At 42.3% G+C, this 15,599-nt stretch overlaps 1 protein-coding gene across 3 annotated transcripts in view; it reads right to left on the reverse strand.

The window, feature by feature from the left end:
* The window catches only part of agpat4 (1-acylglycerol-3-phosphate O-acyltransferase 4), a 97,458-nt gene that overhangs the window by 10,204 nt on the left and 71,655 nt on the right, over window positions 1-15,599 (reverse strand). For all 3 annotated transcript variants that reach the window (XM_033025718.1, XM_033025719.1, XM_033025720.1), the window contains 3 exons: window positions 12,494-12,655; window positions 2,164-2,317; window positions 869-971 (listed from right to left, as the gene is read on the reverse strand). In XM_033025718.1, coding sequence (XP_032881609.1) covers window positions 869-971; window positions 2,164-2,317; window positions 12,494-12,655 — 419 coding nt within the window. The remainder of the gene's footprint in view (window positions 1-868; window positions 972-2,163; window positions 2,318-12,493; window positions 12,656-15,599) is intronic.

The following is a 15,599-nucleotide window of genomic DNA, read 5'->3' on the forward strand; positions in this document are numbered from 1 at the left end:
CGGAAAAAACAAAAATCTTTCCAACATTAGGATTTTCAGTAAAATCAGAAGAAAAAAAAGACAACAGATCATAGCACTCCAACTTTGCAACATTTAACAATGATTTAAATACATTTAAATTAATTTGAACCCATCACTGGGTAATATGGAAAATGTTTGGCAAAGGCACGGTCCCACGAACTGTTAAATAATAATTGTCAAATTATCTGGTTTGTAGGAGTTAAGTAAAGAGTAGACGTTGTTCAGTACACCAGTAACTCCTGTTTTTCTTCGGCATGTAGTGTCCTATCCTCTATGACCATTAAACTGGCAGATAAGATCAGTCTTCTTATCAGAAGAACTGCACATCTTCTCAAAGCCTGTGAGATCTCTATCATATCTCTGGTCTACTCAAATAAGGATTTTATACCAACATACCATTGCCCCACCCCTCCTGATCTCCTCAAAACCATACTCCATCCCCACAATCTTCTTCGAACAACCCCTCCCTATCTGGTGATTTGCTCGACACACCCAGGAATCATCTCACTTCCACCAGATCTCTTAAGGGCCTCCTGTTACATTCAGTTCAATTTTTACAATCTTTTGTTATTCTCCCGTTTATCAATCACTAACCCCTTCATCACCAGCACATTTAGGAGCACTCCATTTTCCTCCACATTTCCCAGATGCAGTACTTACAGGCCTCTTTGCCTGACTGGAATTATGTCTGAATTTAAGTGAATGGGACTTGAAAATTATTTCCAAAAGTACTCTTAATTTCTATACTGTAGCCCATATCCATTGTATCCAAACCCTCTTTCCATCTATCCCCTACTCCCCTATTAAAATAGTAGAGTGCGCATGCACACACATCCTGGCATCTTACCGAACATGTAGATCTGCATGGTACTTTTTTCCATGTAAAGTTCCCAGTAAGGTTGGATTTTCACCATTTCTGAAATTGAGTGTAGCATCATACACAACTGGGACTAGAGGAAACAACAACAGGTGAAAACATAGCAATTTATAGCATATTAAATTAATTCTATAATTGTAGAATATCCAACTAACATTAACAATAACAGAATTATAACAGGTTAAGCTCAACACAATCCATTCACAAAATCAAATGGCTGACATATTTCACTGCTGATTTATAGTCTTGTCGATATATACCAAATTATAAATATTGTATGTTTGGGACTTACTTACTTTACAGATTTGTTACAAAAATGATTTTTGTGATACTATACGATTTCAGCAGATGTAAATAAAGCTTCTACCCCCACTGTTATCAGACTCTTGAACGAACATTCCATTTGCCAGAGATTAATTCTTAATTTTCCAAAAAAAAACTCATTGTGGCCCTTGTACTTAAAAAATAAAATCTTCATCTCTCGAGTTGTAGCACTATATTCTGGACTTTTTATTTCTCCTGTGCAACCCAATGTACTCTTGGATGGTATGATTTGCCTGGACAGTTCTATACTGTATATCTCTGTACATGTGACAATAATCCAATACCAAACCTCCCAGTAAAATGAACTTGACAGTGAAAATACATGGAAATTAACCACAGTTACATGTTAGCATAGATTAAAGCAATGGCGACATAGTGATGGAAAAGAGCTTGAATTTCATTTATGCATAGATTGCCTCATATTTCTCTTGAGTGGATTGTTTCTTATCAATACAGAACAACTTGCATTTATTTAACATATTCATTTTATAACATCCCAAAGTTACAGATTTACAGTTTACATTAAAGTGATATCACAAGGTAATCTGTTTACCAAGATGCAAGTTCTGGCCAGGACATCAAGTACCCCAGCTACTTTTCAAACTTAATGCCATTACACCCACCTACGCAAGGGGATAGTACTTCAGTTTAGGGCAAAGAATGAAAGATCACTCTGAGGAACCATCAATAATTCAGCATTAACAGGACAACAAGGCGGTTCTACCTCATTTCTTAAGCCCTGTTGGGAAACAGGAACTGCGGACAGGAAAATGCTTTGGTGCATCTACTTTGCCTTCTACCATCTTAGCAGTTGCATACCACTGTAAACAATATCTGGCAGTGAAATGTTTATTATTGGGATTGCCTGAAAATTAACCATTGACTTTGATAAACACAAAATATTGCCCCTGTAAACCAGCAGATGTGTAGAGCACCCTTACCTACACCTCTCAGGCATTGAACAGTGAGCCCAAAGCCTCTTGTTCGAGGGAGGAGATGGTACTTTAGCTTGGGCAAACCTTTGGATTCTGCCACCTGCATGCTAATCTGATGTTTCTTCTCCGTAAAGCGTGTTCCTTCACAGTGAATCAGAAACTGCAAATCAGGGAAGGTAATAGAACGGACAAGGGATAATAGAGTCAGTAAAAGCTGAAATCAATATAATAACCATAAATCCTTGTCATTCATTATTATAGACACCATAATCTCATTGCCATAAAAGTAATGTCATATCAGATATTCCATTTGTACCTTGCTGCAAACAATCTAACTCCAAATTCGACACAAAAATGCTGGAGTAACTCAGCAGGTCAAGCAGCATCTCTGGAGAAAAGGAATAGGTGATGTTTCGCGTCGAAACCTTTCTTCAGACTCTCGACCTTTCTTCAGGTCTCGACCCGAACCATCACCTATTCCTTTTCTCCAGAGATGCTGCCTGACCCGCTGAGTTACTCCAGCTTTTTGTATCTATCTTCAGTTTAAACTAGCATCTGCAGTTCTTTCCTACACAAAATTAAGCTTGAGTTGTGTTTCAGTGGCAACATCAGGGTCAAGTAATGTTTATAGGCACCAAGGTCTAGGTACCAGTTTAACAATAAAGGATGACTACCAATCTCTAATTTTTGCAATTGAATCCTATTTAGATGAGAGAAGGTCTGTGGTAATGCGAACCACCCGAGCTTTACTTTCATTAATGGGAGCTCTTTTCATTAAATTGGCAGTAGATTGTCAGAGATTAAAAAAACACAGCGTCCTGAAGTAATTCAGCAGGCCAGGCGGCATCTCTGGAGAACATGGATAAGTGACGTTTTGGGCCGGGACCCTTCTTCAGACTGTTTGGAGTGGGGGGGAGCTAGAAGGGAGGTGGGGACAGGATAAGATCTGCCAGATGATAGGTGGATGTGGGCAATGGGTTGACAATTGTCAGAGATGAAAATGAGACAAAAGGAGAGAAATAGCAAGAGATAAATTTGATGCAAAATGCTGGAAGAGATCTTGGGAATTTACAGGAACAAAATTAGTTTTCTTACCTTCCAATCTACCTTGGAGTAATTATACTATTTTGAACTGCACTTTCTCTGCAGTTGTAACACTATTTTCTTCACTTTGTTTTTTCTATTGTACTTCCTGATGCACTCATGTATGGCAATGATTTGCCTTGATAACACACAAAATAACGTTTTTCTGCATCTTAGTATGTAACAATGATAAAAGCAATTAAAACTAAATAATCGTGCTGAATGGCAGAACAGGCTCAAAGACCTGAATGGCCTACTTCTATATTTATAAAAGTATCATTAGAAGAAAAAAAGAGCAACTATAGGATGTAGATTACTAAAATTGTAATTGTTAATAATTGTCAGATCGTGAGAACAGCTCAGATATTTCATGACGTACAGTCATTGATAAAATACACTTCTCTGATAATAGTAGCTTTCTGTTTGGAAGAAAAATCTTTGATTAATTGCGACACTTATGCAATCGTTACAGCAAGAGAGATTAGAAATTGACTGAAACATTAAAAGCAATGTAGGTTAAAGAAAGTAAGCTTCTTTGGAGAAAGCTTGCTATTTCGACTACTACTGCTACCAGCTTAAATAAATGACTGTCTAAATGTTAACAACCATGAACAGCCAGGTTAAGGTCTGGTCAGAGGTTAACTTATTAAAAGTCTGAAACCCACTCCAGCCAACCCAACTGCAACCTTAGAAGAGGCAAGGAATGTTCAGCCAACTCACTCCCTGAATGCAGTTTGGCAATTTAAATAGCTTAACAAGGATGTTAGTGTCTTGCTAAAACTACTTTGCAGATTTCATTCAAACAACTTCACCAACACTTTTGTTATCCATTCTCTCGTGACCTTCTCTTCGTTCTCTTTGACTATCCTCTATTTTTCTGCAACTTAAAAGCTATTTTAAGTCTAGCTTTTCCCATTCAGATTAATGGTCATGAAACTGACTGGGTTCCTCTCTCTATGTGCTGCCTTCCATGGGGTCTATTTCCATGGTTACTAATCTTATTTTACATTTCCAGCATTGCTCATTTAGATTTCATCAGTTAGTTCTGAAAATGAAGTGAGGAAATATCAATTTATTGCAAGAGAACAATTGACCCAGTGCAAGGACAGAAGCGTACAAGATACTGTAGGAGTCAAGGGCATAGGTGCTGTAAAGCAAAAATACCAAACTCAAGAGTGATAAAATTTACTTTTGAAAAATCATCTGAGTTTAAAGAAAAGTATATGAGCAAACATTGAGGAAGCCTTTGGTGAAAATGAGACACTTTACAGTAGAGTTTTGTGGATCAATCAAAAGGCATTAAAATTTGGGAGTGGAGATATAATTTACAATGCAGGAATGAAGGCAGAAAGAGTGATACTAAGAAGCAGTAAAAGAACTAGAAAAGCATAAACACAGCTTTCATCAAGGGGAAAAGAACCTATCTATCTATATACTTTTAAAACTCGGTGTGTGTGTGTGTGTGTGTCATTTTGCCTTTGAAATGTATTTCCTCGAAATCCAGACACAAAATTGCAGAGATTTTTACATATTTCGGTAGGGATTTGACTTATGATTTCAGAAATCCACTCCTCTTTAGATTTGGTCAATTATTTCCCCAGATTTTGAATAAAATTGTTAACAAAACATCAAAAAAAAATTAAATCAAACTACTGCATGAGTCACAGTGCCACCTCACAGATGTCCAATCACAATGGATCTCATTTACATATGATATGACATCACAATGGGACAGGAGATTGGAACCTTCACGTGGTCCCACTAAAATCAAACTGCTGCATGAGTCACAGTGCCATCTCACAGATGTACAATCACAATGAATCTCATTTACATATAACATCATAATGGGACAGGGGTGGGAGATCTTTCCCCCTTCCTCCCTCCCTTCCACCCCCGTGCCTTTCCCCCACACCCCCCCTTCCTCTATCTCTCCCCCCCTTCCTCTATCTCTCCCCCTTCCCTCTCTCTCCCCCTTCCCTCTCTCTCCCCCTCCACTCTCTCTCCCTCTCCCTCTCCTCAGCCTCTCCTCTCCCCCACCCCTCCCCATTCCCCCACCCCTCTTACCCTCCTCACTCACCCTTCCCCCCCTCTACCACCCCCTTCCCCCTATCCGTCTCCCCTTCACCCTCCCCGCTATCGTCCCCTTCTCCCCCCCTCTCCCTTCTCCCCTCCCCACTCTCTCCCCCTCCCCACTCTCTCCCCTCTCCTCCTCCCCCTCTCTCCCCCACCCCCCTCCCTCACCCCCATCCTCTTCCTGCCTCTCCACCCCTTCTCCATCCCATCTCCCCCCCTCCCTCCACCGCAACTCTCTCCCCTCATCTCCCTTCCCCCCTCTCTCCCTTCATCTCTCTCCCCCTCTCCCTCACTCTTTCTTTGCCCACTCTCTTTGCCCCTCGAGATAGGGTGGGGATGGGGTAAAGGGAATCAAATGAATAATATTAATATAATATCAAGGGGGGTGGTTAGTGTGTGTTGGGGGGGGGGGTGGTGGTTAGTGTGTGTGTGTGTTGGGGGGGGGGGGAGGTGGCTGGTGTGTGTTGGGGGGTTAGTGTGTGTTGGGGGGGTTAGTGTGTGTGTGTTAGGGGTGGTTAGTGTGTGTGTGTTGGGGGGGTGGTTAGTGTGTGTTGGGGGGGTGGTGGTTAGTGTGTGTGTGGGAGGGGTTGTGGTTAGTGTGTGTGTGGGGGGGTGGTGATTAGTGTGTGTGTGTGTGTGTGGGGGGGGTGGTTAGTGTGTGTGTGGGGGTAGTTAGTGTGTGTGACGCAGCATGCCGCACCGCGCCCCCCACCCGCACACTAGTCTAGTAGACTATTAAAACTCTGTGTGTGTGTGTGTGTGTATGTCATTTTGCCTTTGAAACGCATCTCCTCGAAAACCAGACGCAAAAAACGCAGAGATTTTTACATATTTCGGTAGGAATTTAACTTATGATTTCAGAAATCCTCTCTAGGTTTGGTCAATTATTTCCAAAGATTTTGAATAAAATTGTTCACAAAACATCAATTTAAAAAAAAATCAAACTGCTGCATGAGTCACAATGCTACCTCACAGATGTCCAATCACAATGGAACTCATTTACATATATGACATCACAATGGGACAGGGGTGTGAGATTGGAACCTTCACGTGGTCCCACTAAAATCAAACTGCTGCATGAGTCACAGTGCCATCTCACAGATGTACAATCACAATGGATCTCATTTACATATGACATCACAATGGGACAGGGGTGGAAGATCTCTCCCCCTCCCACACTCCCTTCCACCCCGTGCCTTTCCCACTCCCCCTTCTCTCTCCCCCTTCCTCTCCTTCCCCTTTCTCCTCCTCTCTCCCTCCACTCTCTCCCCCCCCCCCCTTCTACCACCCCCTTCCCCCTACCCGTCTCCCTCTTCACCCTCCCCGCTCTCCTCCCCTACCTCCATCCTCATCCCCATTCAGCCCTTCGAGCCAGCACCGCCATTCATTGTGATCATGGCTGATCGTCCCCAATCAATAACCGGTGCCTGCCGTCTCCCCATATCCCTTGATTCCACTAGGCCATAGAGTTCTATCTAATTGAAGAGGGAGGGTGAAGAGGAGGGAGTGCTGGGGGATGAGGAGAAATGAGCCACACCTGTGCAGTTGGGGGGTATGCGTGAGTGGTGCAATATTGCGTTAGGGGAACGGGTTGCATTGGGGGAACAGGTGAGTGGTGAAATATTGCATTGGGGGAGCAGACCCAACTGGTCTGCATTTGGTCTAGTTACTACAAATAACAAATTTGGAACACTTAGTATCAAAGCTTGATTGTGGAAGATTAACTCTAAATTGTGACTACACTTCAAAGTACTCCTCATACGACGCGAGTGTAGGCTATTGATTTTAACAGCTGTGCACGGTAATGCAGGAACTGCCAGAATCATCATTAGTGAGAAGTATAAAGAAGTATGGGTTTCATCTTGTATGTATTTTAAGTGTGCTTTACCTTGGTAATTTTTTTGTGGGACAGGTACATCCAAACAGCTAGAATTAAACATGGCAAGATAGTAGCAAACTGTGCTGTGCCAGTTAATTTTCTTTGCGGCAGCAACTACAAGGAATGCTCTGGTGAAGCCAATAAGGAACAACAGGATTAACAGCAATCAATGGTAATCTTAAACTTCCATTGCTTAGCTTTCTCATGAAGTCCTCCCCATTATGGAAGGGGATAGTTTCTAGTGATATGGTCTGCACTTTTTAGTTATCCTTTTTTCTCCCTGGGGTATCAAAAGTTCTGGTCATCCTTGAGGACACTGACTAACATTCTTCATGGTTATGCTAGATAACCATTCTTTAAGGGTACGCTATATAAGAAGTGCTGGCAGATCCTCAGACTACAAAGAGCATCACTGAGCTCAGTTTGGCTACCTCTAGAGTAGAGATCTAATTAAGCTTGAGAAATATTCAGATCTCAAAATTTGAACCATCATTAAAGCACATTTGTAACATCTTTTGATGGTTCAAATTTAAAGTTTTGAGATAAAAAACATTTTAATTGAACACACCTCAAAATTTATTTTTTAATTATGGTTTAATAATAGCCAAAAAATTAATACTTAAATTTTGGAAAAATACATCAATACCAACGCTTAAAATGTGGATTGCAAGCATGTTGGACACCGCACATCTTGAGGAAATGCGATTCCTCCTAATGGATAAATCAGACCAATTCATAACGAGTTGGTCTCCATTTGTCGTCTTTTTGGAATCATATGATGCAACACAATTGTAAAAGCTAACTGTTTCAGGACTGGACGAGGGATGGTCAAGATTATAAACAATGATCTCCTTACTTCTTTTCTTTATGTCTTATTCTCTTTCCTATTTTCTTTTCTTCAACTTTCTTCATTCATTCGTCTGTTTTATTTTTCTTCACACACTATCTCACGTCTTTCTATCCTTTACTACCTAATTTCTTTTTCTTATTCTTATCTTTCTTTATTATTACAAAAAAAGAGGGGGGAGAGAGAGAGAGGGGGGAGAGAGAGATGGGGAGAGAAAGGGGGAGAGACAGAGAGAGCGAAATGCAACCGTGCGTCACGCGTTCAGAATGTTGTACAAATGAAGCGTGCGCATCTCATGCACGAAAGCTGTCGGCAGCTCTATGGAATTCAGGGGAGGAGCCTGCCGGAGGGGGGAGGGGGGCGGGGTGGAGGGGAGCCGGGCGAGTGAGTGGGCTCCGAAATGCAGAGACAGAAGCGGCTTCTGACTCTCTGGAAACCCACAGCTGGAATGAGCGGGCAGGGGATGGGAGAGGCGGGGTTTCACGAGCTGCGCTGACAGGGAGAAGGTTCAGCGCGTGAGGCGCCGCTGACCCCGAGATCTGCAGAACAAAGATCATATAGCTGAACTGAGCTGTAGAATATTTGTTCTGCAGAACTTTCTCGATCTTTCTGCGCCTTTTGAAGAACAGGGGGGGTGGGTGGGCGAACGTACCTCGTGGAAAACTGCGCATGCGCGTTGACAGCAGCTGCATTACTCCACAGCGGCGGGGGGGGGGGGCTGAGCGGGGCCAGGAGGCAGGTGGGCCTCGATTGGTGGGCATGTGGGCATTGTGACGTCAGCAGCAGGCAAGCGTCGATTATATTTTTAAAAAGTGAGTCTTGTGAACAACTTTATTCAAAATCTGGGGAAATAATTGAGCGAATTTAGAGAGAAGTGGGATTTCTCAAATCGTTAAATCCCTACCGGAATATGTAAAAACCTCCGCGTTTTTGCGTCATGTTTTCGAGGAAATACGTTTCAAAGGCAAAATGACACACACCCACACAGAGTTTTAAAAGTATATAGATATGATATAATAGATAGATATGATTAAGAGGCACCCTAGTGGGGGCACTGCTGAGCAACCTATGGAGTAGGACGTGTGGTTAGAGTCTCCCGCAGATTTCGATTAAAACTGTTATTCATCAGCGCTTTTTTGATAATAATTTTGAGGAAAGGTATTCCAGTGGGTTTTGTGCTGGCTACTTGATGTTTTGGATGAGATTATGGCTACTAAAAGCACCAGAGCTCGTGGTGCGGCTCAACAACAGAGGCCTAGTTCGCAGGTAGAGACCATGTCTACAGGTACCTCGACCCCGCCCCATGCTCTACCCCGCCGAAGGCAGGACCGCAAGTTGTCGACACAGAGGTCCTGAAGCTAGAATTACTAGCATCTTTGAGACAGGACATTGCGGATATTTTTTAAACTGAACTACGAGCGGCATTGGGTGATGATTTGTCCACAATCAGAGTTGACCTTCAAGCTGTGAAAACTTGCTATTAATAGCCTCGATCAAGAATGTTCATCCGATCCATCTCCAGAACTATTTAAGAATCGTCTTAATCTTCAGGTGGAGTTTGATCTTATTTCTACCAGACGTGCTAAGCGACTGTTGTTACAAACTCATGGTACTTATTATGAACATGGTGACAAAGCAAATCGATTACTAGCACACCAATTAAAACGTTAGTTCACCTCACATCTTATACTTCAAATTAATAATGTTTCTAACATGACTGTTACGGATCCTGTGGAAATTAATGCCACATTTAAATCATTTTATTCTTCCCTATACAAATCAGAGTTCCCTGCTGATACTACCAAAATGAATCAATTCCTGGCCAATCTTGAGAATCCTACCATTGATTCTGACCGTGCAAAATAATTGAATGCTCCACTTTCCCTTGAAGAATTACATTTTGCAATTACAGCAATGCAATCTAACAAAGCCCCAGGTCCTGATGGATTTTCAATAGTTTCTAAAGAAATTTATTGATAAATTGGCACCTACTTTTGTTGATGTTCAATGAATCTTTGGAAAATGGTTTGTTACCTCCCACACTGACTCAAGCTTCGATAGTTCTTCTTTTAAAGAAAGATAAAAGACCCCACTTCCTATGGTTCTTAAAGACCTCTGTCTTTACTGAATGCTGATGTAAAAGTTTTGGCCAAAATTATTGCTCTCCGGCTAGAGAGGGTTTTGTCTAGTATTATTTCTGAGGAACAGAATGGTTTTATTAAGGGACGCCATTTATTTTTCAACACACGTACTCTTTTAAATAATATTAATTCAACACATTCTGATAATTTACCTGAGATTGTAATCTCATTAGATGTTGAGAAGGCATTCGATAGGGTCGAGTGGAGGTATCTATCCGCGGTATTGAAGAAATTTGGTTTTGGAGATAAATTTATCAGTTGGGTAAGATTACTGTATGAATCGCCACAAGCTAGTGTTCAAACAAATGATATTCGATCTGAAAACTTTGCACTAGAACGTGGGACACGTCAGGGCTGTCCTTTATCTCCATCTTTCTTCGCTTTGACTATTGAACCACTGGCCATTTCTTAAAGGTCCTCCACGTCCTTTAAAGGTGGTATTCATAACAGTGTCGAATGTCATTTATCTCTGTATGCGGATGATTTGTTGCTGTATGTAACTGATCCTGCCTCTTGTCTTCCGGGTATTCTATCTATTCTGGATATTTTTCGCTCTTTTTCAGGATATAAACTAAATCTTCAAAACAGTGAATGTTACCCCATTAACGCAGCAGGTTGGCAACTTCAGGAAGCTGATTTGCCCTTTAAAATCACTCGTTCTGGATTCAAGTATCTTGGCATCAATGTGAAGCGTACATTCTCAGGTCTTTTGTCTGCCAACTTTACCCTGCTCATGGCTAAAGTGAAATCTGATTTTCAGAGATGGAATAATCTGCCTCTCTCTTTAATTGGGAAGATTAATGTTGTTAAACTGAATGTTTTGCCTAAATTTCTTTATTTGTTTCAATCAATTCCCTTATTCTTACCAAAACATTTTTTTGACTCCTTAGACAAAATTATTAGCTCTTTTATTTGGAGTGCGAAGTCCCCAAGGTTCTGTAAATCATTACACCAACGATGCAAGTTCAGTGGTGGTCTAGCTTTATCGAACTTTCAATTCTACTACTGGGCTACTCCCATTCATAAAATACGTTGTTGGGTTGATTTTCCTTATTTAGCTTGGTGCGAACTGGAAGCCTGCTCTTGCCCTCCTTCATCCTCTATATCTGCTCTTATATATTCCTATCTTCCAACCAAGATTTAATTGTTTATCAAAAATCCTGTTGTGCTTAATACTTCAAAGATTTGGTATCAATTCAGGAAACATTTCAAATTTGTAGCTGCATCTCCCTTAGGTCCATTATGTAACAATCACCTCTAATAATCACAATTATGTAACATGTAATCACCTCACATTTGGATTCCGTTTTTTACGGTATGGCATAACAAAGGTATACAATGTTTTCTTGATCTATTTTCAGATGGTATTTTTAACAGCTTTACCAATTTATCATAATTGTATGGATTACCAACAAATCATTTTTTTAGGTACTTCCAAGTTAAGACACTTTGTTTCTAAATGTTTTTCTAATTTTCCCTCTTCACCTCCACGGGATAGTTTGTTTACTTTCAAGACACAACAAAGAGGGATTGTTTCAGAGATGTATAACCGCATTCTGGATCTTTGCGATCAGTCCAACTCTAAAACAAGGGCTGCTTGGGAGGAAGAGCTGGGACTTCAACTTGCTGAGGAGTGGTGCGATAACGTTGTGGGTGGGCGATGTACTGTCACATCTTGCGTTCATCTTGCACTCATTCAGTTTAAGGTTATACACGGGGTCCATTTTTCTAAATCAAGACTGTCTGGGATTTATCCAGAGGTGGAGGATAAATGTGATAGATGTTTGGGCCCACATTGTCATCTGAGCCATATGTTTTTTCTTTGTCCATGATTACATAATTTTTGGTCCGGCTACTTTAACATAATGTCTACCGTAACAGCCCTGTCCATTGATTGCCACCTTTGGGGCCCCGGATGAGTCAGGTCGATTAAATTCTGTGCAAAAATAAATTATGAATTTTACATCTTTAATAGCCAGATGTCACCTACTCCTACAGTGGAAATCTCCTAACCCACCCTCTGTGTCACAGTGGCTCAAAGATGTAGTGTTTTTTCTTAAACTTGAGAACATTAAATATACATTGAGGGGATGTACTGATTTTTTTCACAAATGGCAACCTTTTTTTAATCATACTTTACAGACATGCAGGTTCTGCCAGACTAAGTGTTGGTTTGTTAAATTTTGTTAAGTGTAGGTGCACTCGTCCCTCTTAATTAGCCAGGGTGGGGTGTGTGACTGATGGTATGGTTGTAATGGTATGGTCAAAACATTCTGAATATATATATATATACAAATAATTATATATACTTACCCAAAAGATTTCTGGGTAATCCCGGAGGTTTAGCAAACTTTGGACAACGTTTTTGCGATCTTCCTCCCATTGCCTCTTGCAAAACACTATCTCCAGAAAATACCACATCCAACCAATCAGAGGAACATATGCCAGCTCTTTCTTTGCAAGTACTTTTGAACTCTACACAGGAAAGATTAAAAAAAGTTATGTTAACACTATTCTGTTCCAAGGAGCACTATTTTTAAAACCAAAGTATAGCAAGATAGACAATGCATACATGGTCCCTCTAGGCAAACAGAATGCAAACAGTGGATTTTGGATAGATGGAGTCGGGGTCATTTTCACACCACCAAAGGAGATAATATATTTACTATCTAAGCAACAACTTCTCAAAATCATTCTCTTTTCAGAGAACTTCACACTGTAGAAAATTATTTGAAAAATTTAGTGTTAAATTAGGTTGGTACTAGTGTACCATTGATCCAGATACTGGGGCTTGATCTGGACCTCTGATGCACATTCTTTCTGTGACCAAATGTTTCTCCATTGTGCCAAAGACATGCCATTTGGTAGGATGTTCCACAGTAGGTGGGAAGCAGGGTAATTAGAGGATGGAGTTGATGGAGATGCAGGAAAAATAGCAGTAGATCCATGCAGTAAGCTCAAGGGCTTGCTTCATTGGTGCACAGTTCAAGGCAAGAAGTATCCGTTCTCCCATACATTTAAAATAACCCCGGATTAGTGCACAATACAAACTTCCCAGAAGGCAAATAATGAATAGGTCCATATCAACAAGGTGCAAACTCAACCACAAGGGGCTGGGGAACGATGAGGTTGGAGGCTTGGGAGGGCAGGGAGCTGGAAGTGATGAAGCCAGTGATAGTGTTAGAAATAATGGCCTGGTGTTTGGCTGTGGGGTCGTGGTCCAAGGATAAGTAGGAGGAGGTGTCTGAGAGTTGGCGCCTGGCCTCAGACCTGTAGAGATCCACGTGCCAGACTACCACAGCACCTCCCTTGTCGGCAGGTTTGATCACAAGTCTAGGTTGTTGCAGAGTGAGTGGAGGGCTGTACGTTTAGGGGGGGGAGAGGTTAGAGTGAGGAAGGGAAGTGGAGAAGTTGAGGCGGTTGATGTCCCGCCGGAAGTTTAAAATAAAAAGGTCTATAACGCAGGTAGATGGCCATGAGGGGGAGTCCAAGAAGAAGGGGTCATCACTACGGGATGAGGTCTGCTTCCCATGGAAATACGCTTGGATGCGGAGGCGATGGAACAAGAGCTCCATATCGTGGCGGACGCGCAACTCATTGAGGTGGGGACAGAGGGGAACAAAGGTGAGGCCTCGGCTGAGGACAGACCGTTCGGTATCAGGGAGGGGAAGGTTAGGGGGGGATGGTAAACACACGGCAAGGATGGGGGTTGGGGCCGGAGAAAGGCAGGTGAGTGGACGGATGACGAGGCGATGTCTGGTAGGGGGATGGTGGGTGGTCAAGGAGGAGGGAGGTATGAGGACTATAGTGTGGGTGGGGAGGAGCTGGGGTCACATGGTTTAAGGGGGAAGGGGAAGGCCCAGTGGAACGACCACTGAGGTTCCCTGTGTTAGGGGGGGGAGCACTAGGACCCAGCGCAGTCAAACCCCGTGGTGTAAGATCCTGCAGCATGGGGACTTCAGTCCCGGTGCTGAGCCGAGGACTTCAGGCCCGGTGCTGACCGATATAGCTGCTTTACATCGGTGAGACCAAGCGTAGGCTTGACGATCGCTTCGCCCAACACCTCCGCTCAGTTCGCAATAACCAACCTGATCTCCCGGTGGCTCAGCACTTCAACTCCCCCTCCCATTCCGAATCCGACCTTTCTGTCCTGGGCCTCCTCCATGGCCAGAGTGAACCCCACCGTAAATTGGAGGAACAGCACCTCATATTTTGCTTGGGTAGTCTACACCCCAGCGATATGAACATTGACCTCCAATTTCAGGTAGTCCTTGCTTTCTCCCTCTTTCCCCTCCCCTTCCAAGCTCTCCCACAGCCCACTGCCTCCGCCTCTTCCTTTCTTCTTCTCGCCTCCCCCACCCCCACATCAGTCTGAAGAAGGGTCTCAACCCGAAACGTCGCCTATTCCTTCGCTAGAAGGTTCTAGTCTTGGATTTCACCATTTCAAAGGGTACGAAACGTGTGGTGAAAGCAGTAACAACATACTTCCACCATCTGCAGCTTTTGGTTCAATTGAAATGAGGGATGTGATATGAGAATAGACGATTTAGATGTGCAAAAAGCTATTATCAATCATGGTGTTCCTGCCCTTGATTATCATGATCATCTCCTTCAAAGTGATGGTGATGGGTTAGTGGTTGGTGCCGAGATTAAAAGTTATAAATATGGTTGTCCTTTTGAATTATTGCTGATGCCTGGTCTTTTCTACTAATTATTCATGAAAAAAGTAAAAAGGTATCATTGTGCTGCAACATGTCTGGATGACATTGATTCATAATGGACCATAGCGAGGGCTTTGACAGTCCAATGTGTTCAACGGATTGCTGGTGGGCAGGTGATGGACCATAGTGAATTGACTGAGGTAATTGATGCACTTGGCAGAACATGGCAGAGGTTGAAAGATAAATGACTCGCTTTGAAAGATCATTAACTATCTTCTAGTATTGCACCAATGTTCGTGGACCAACAATCCTGGCATTGACCTTCATCAGTACTTTCTCCTAGTTTATTCGGCTCGCTCCAGCCAGCATGTTCAATCAGGATATACCTAGATTCTTCCAACAAGGCTTCCAGCACATTGCACACTCTGTCTTTGCTCACAGCAGCACAGGCTAAATTAGCTTTAAAAAAAAGTTCCTAGGATTTCTTATAGCCGTAATGCACCATTTAAGAAATATGGGTTGCCTTTACGTAGCACCATGCACTTCAATATCTAACCTGGGAGTTAATGAACAGCATGGGAAGCTCTCACACAGGAATCAGACAAAACATCAGCAGCACCAATTTAAGGCATTACCTCTATGTATTACAGTCCCTGCATTTGTTTTCAGTCTTGCTCCCAAGCCCAGCCCTTCTGTATTCCCAGGTAGTCAAAAGTGCTAGAGAAACTCAGCAGGTGCAGCAGCATCTATGGAGCGGA

The sequence above is a fragment of the Amblyraja radiata genome, chromosome 8 (assembly GCF_010909765.2).
Source record: "Amblyraja radiata isolate CabotCenter1 chromosome 8, sAmbRad1.1.pri, whole genome shotgun sequence".
Lineage (NCBI taxonomy): Eukaryota > Metazoa > Chordata > Chondrichthyes > Rajiformes > Rajidae > Amblyraja > Amblyraja radiata.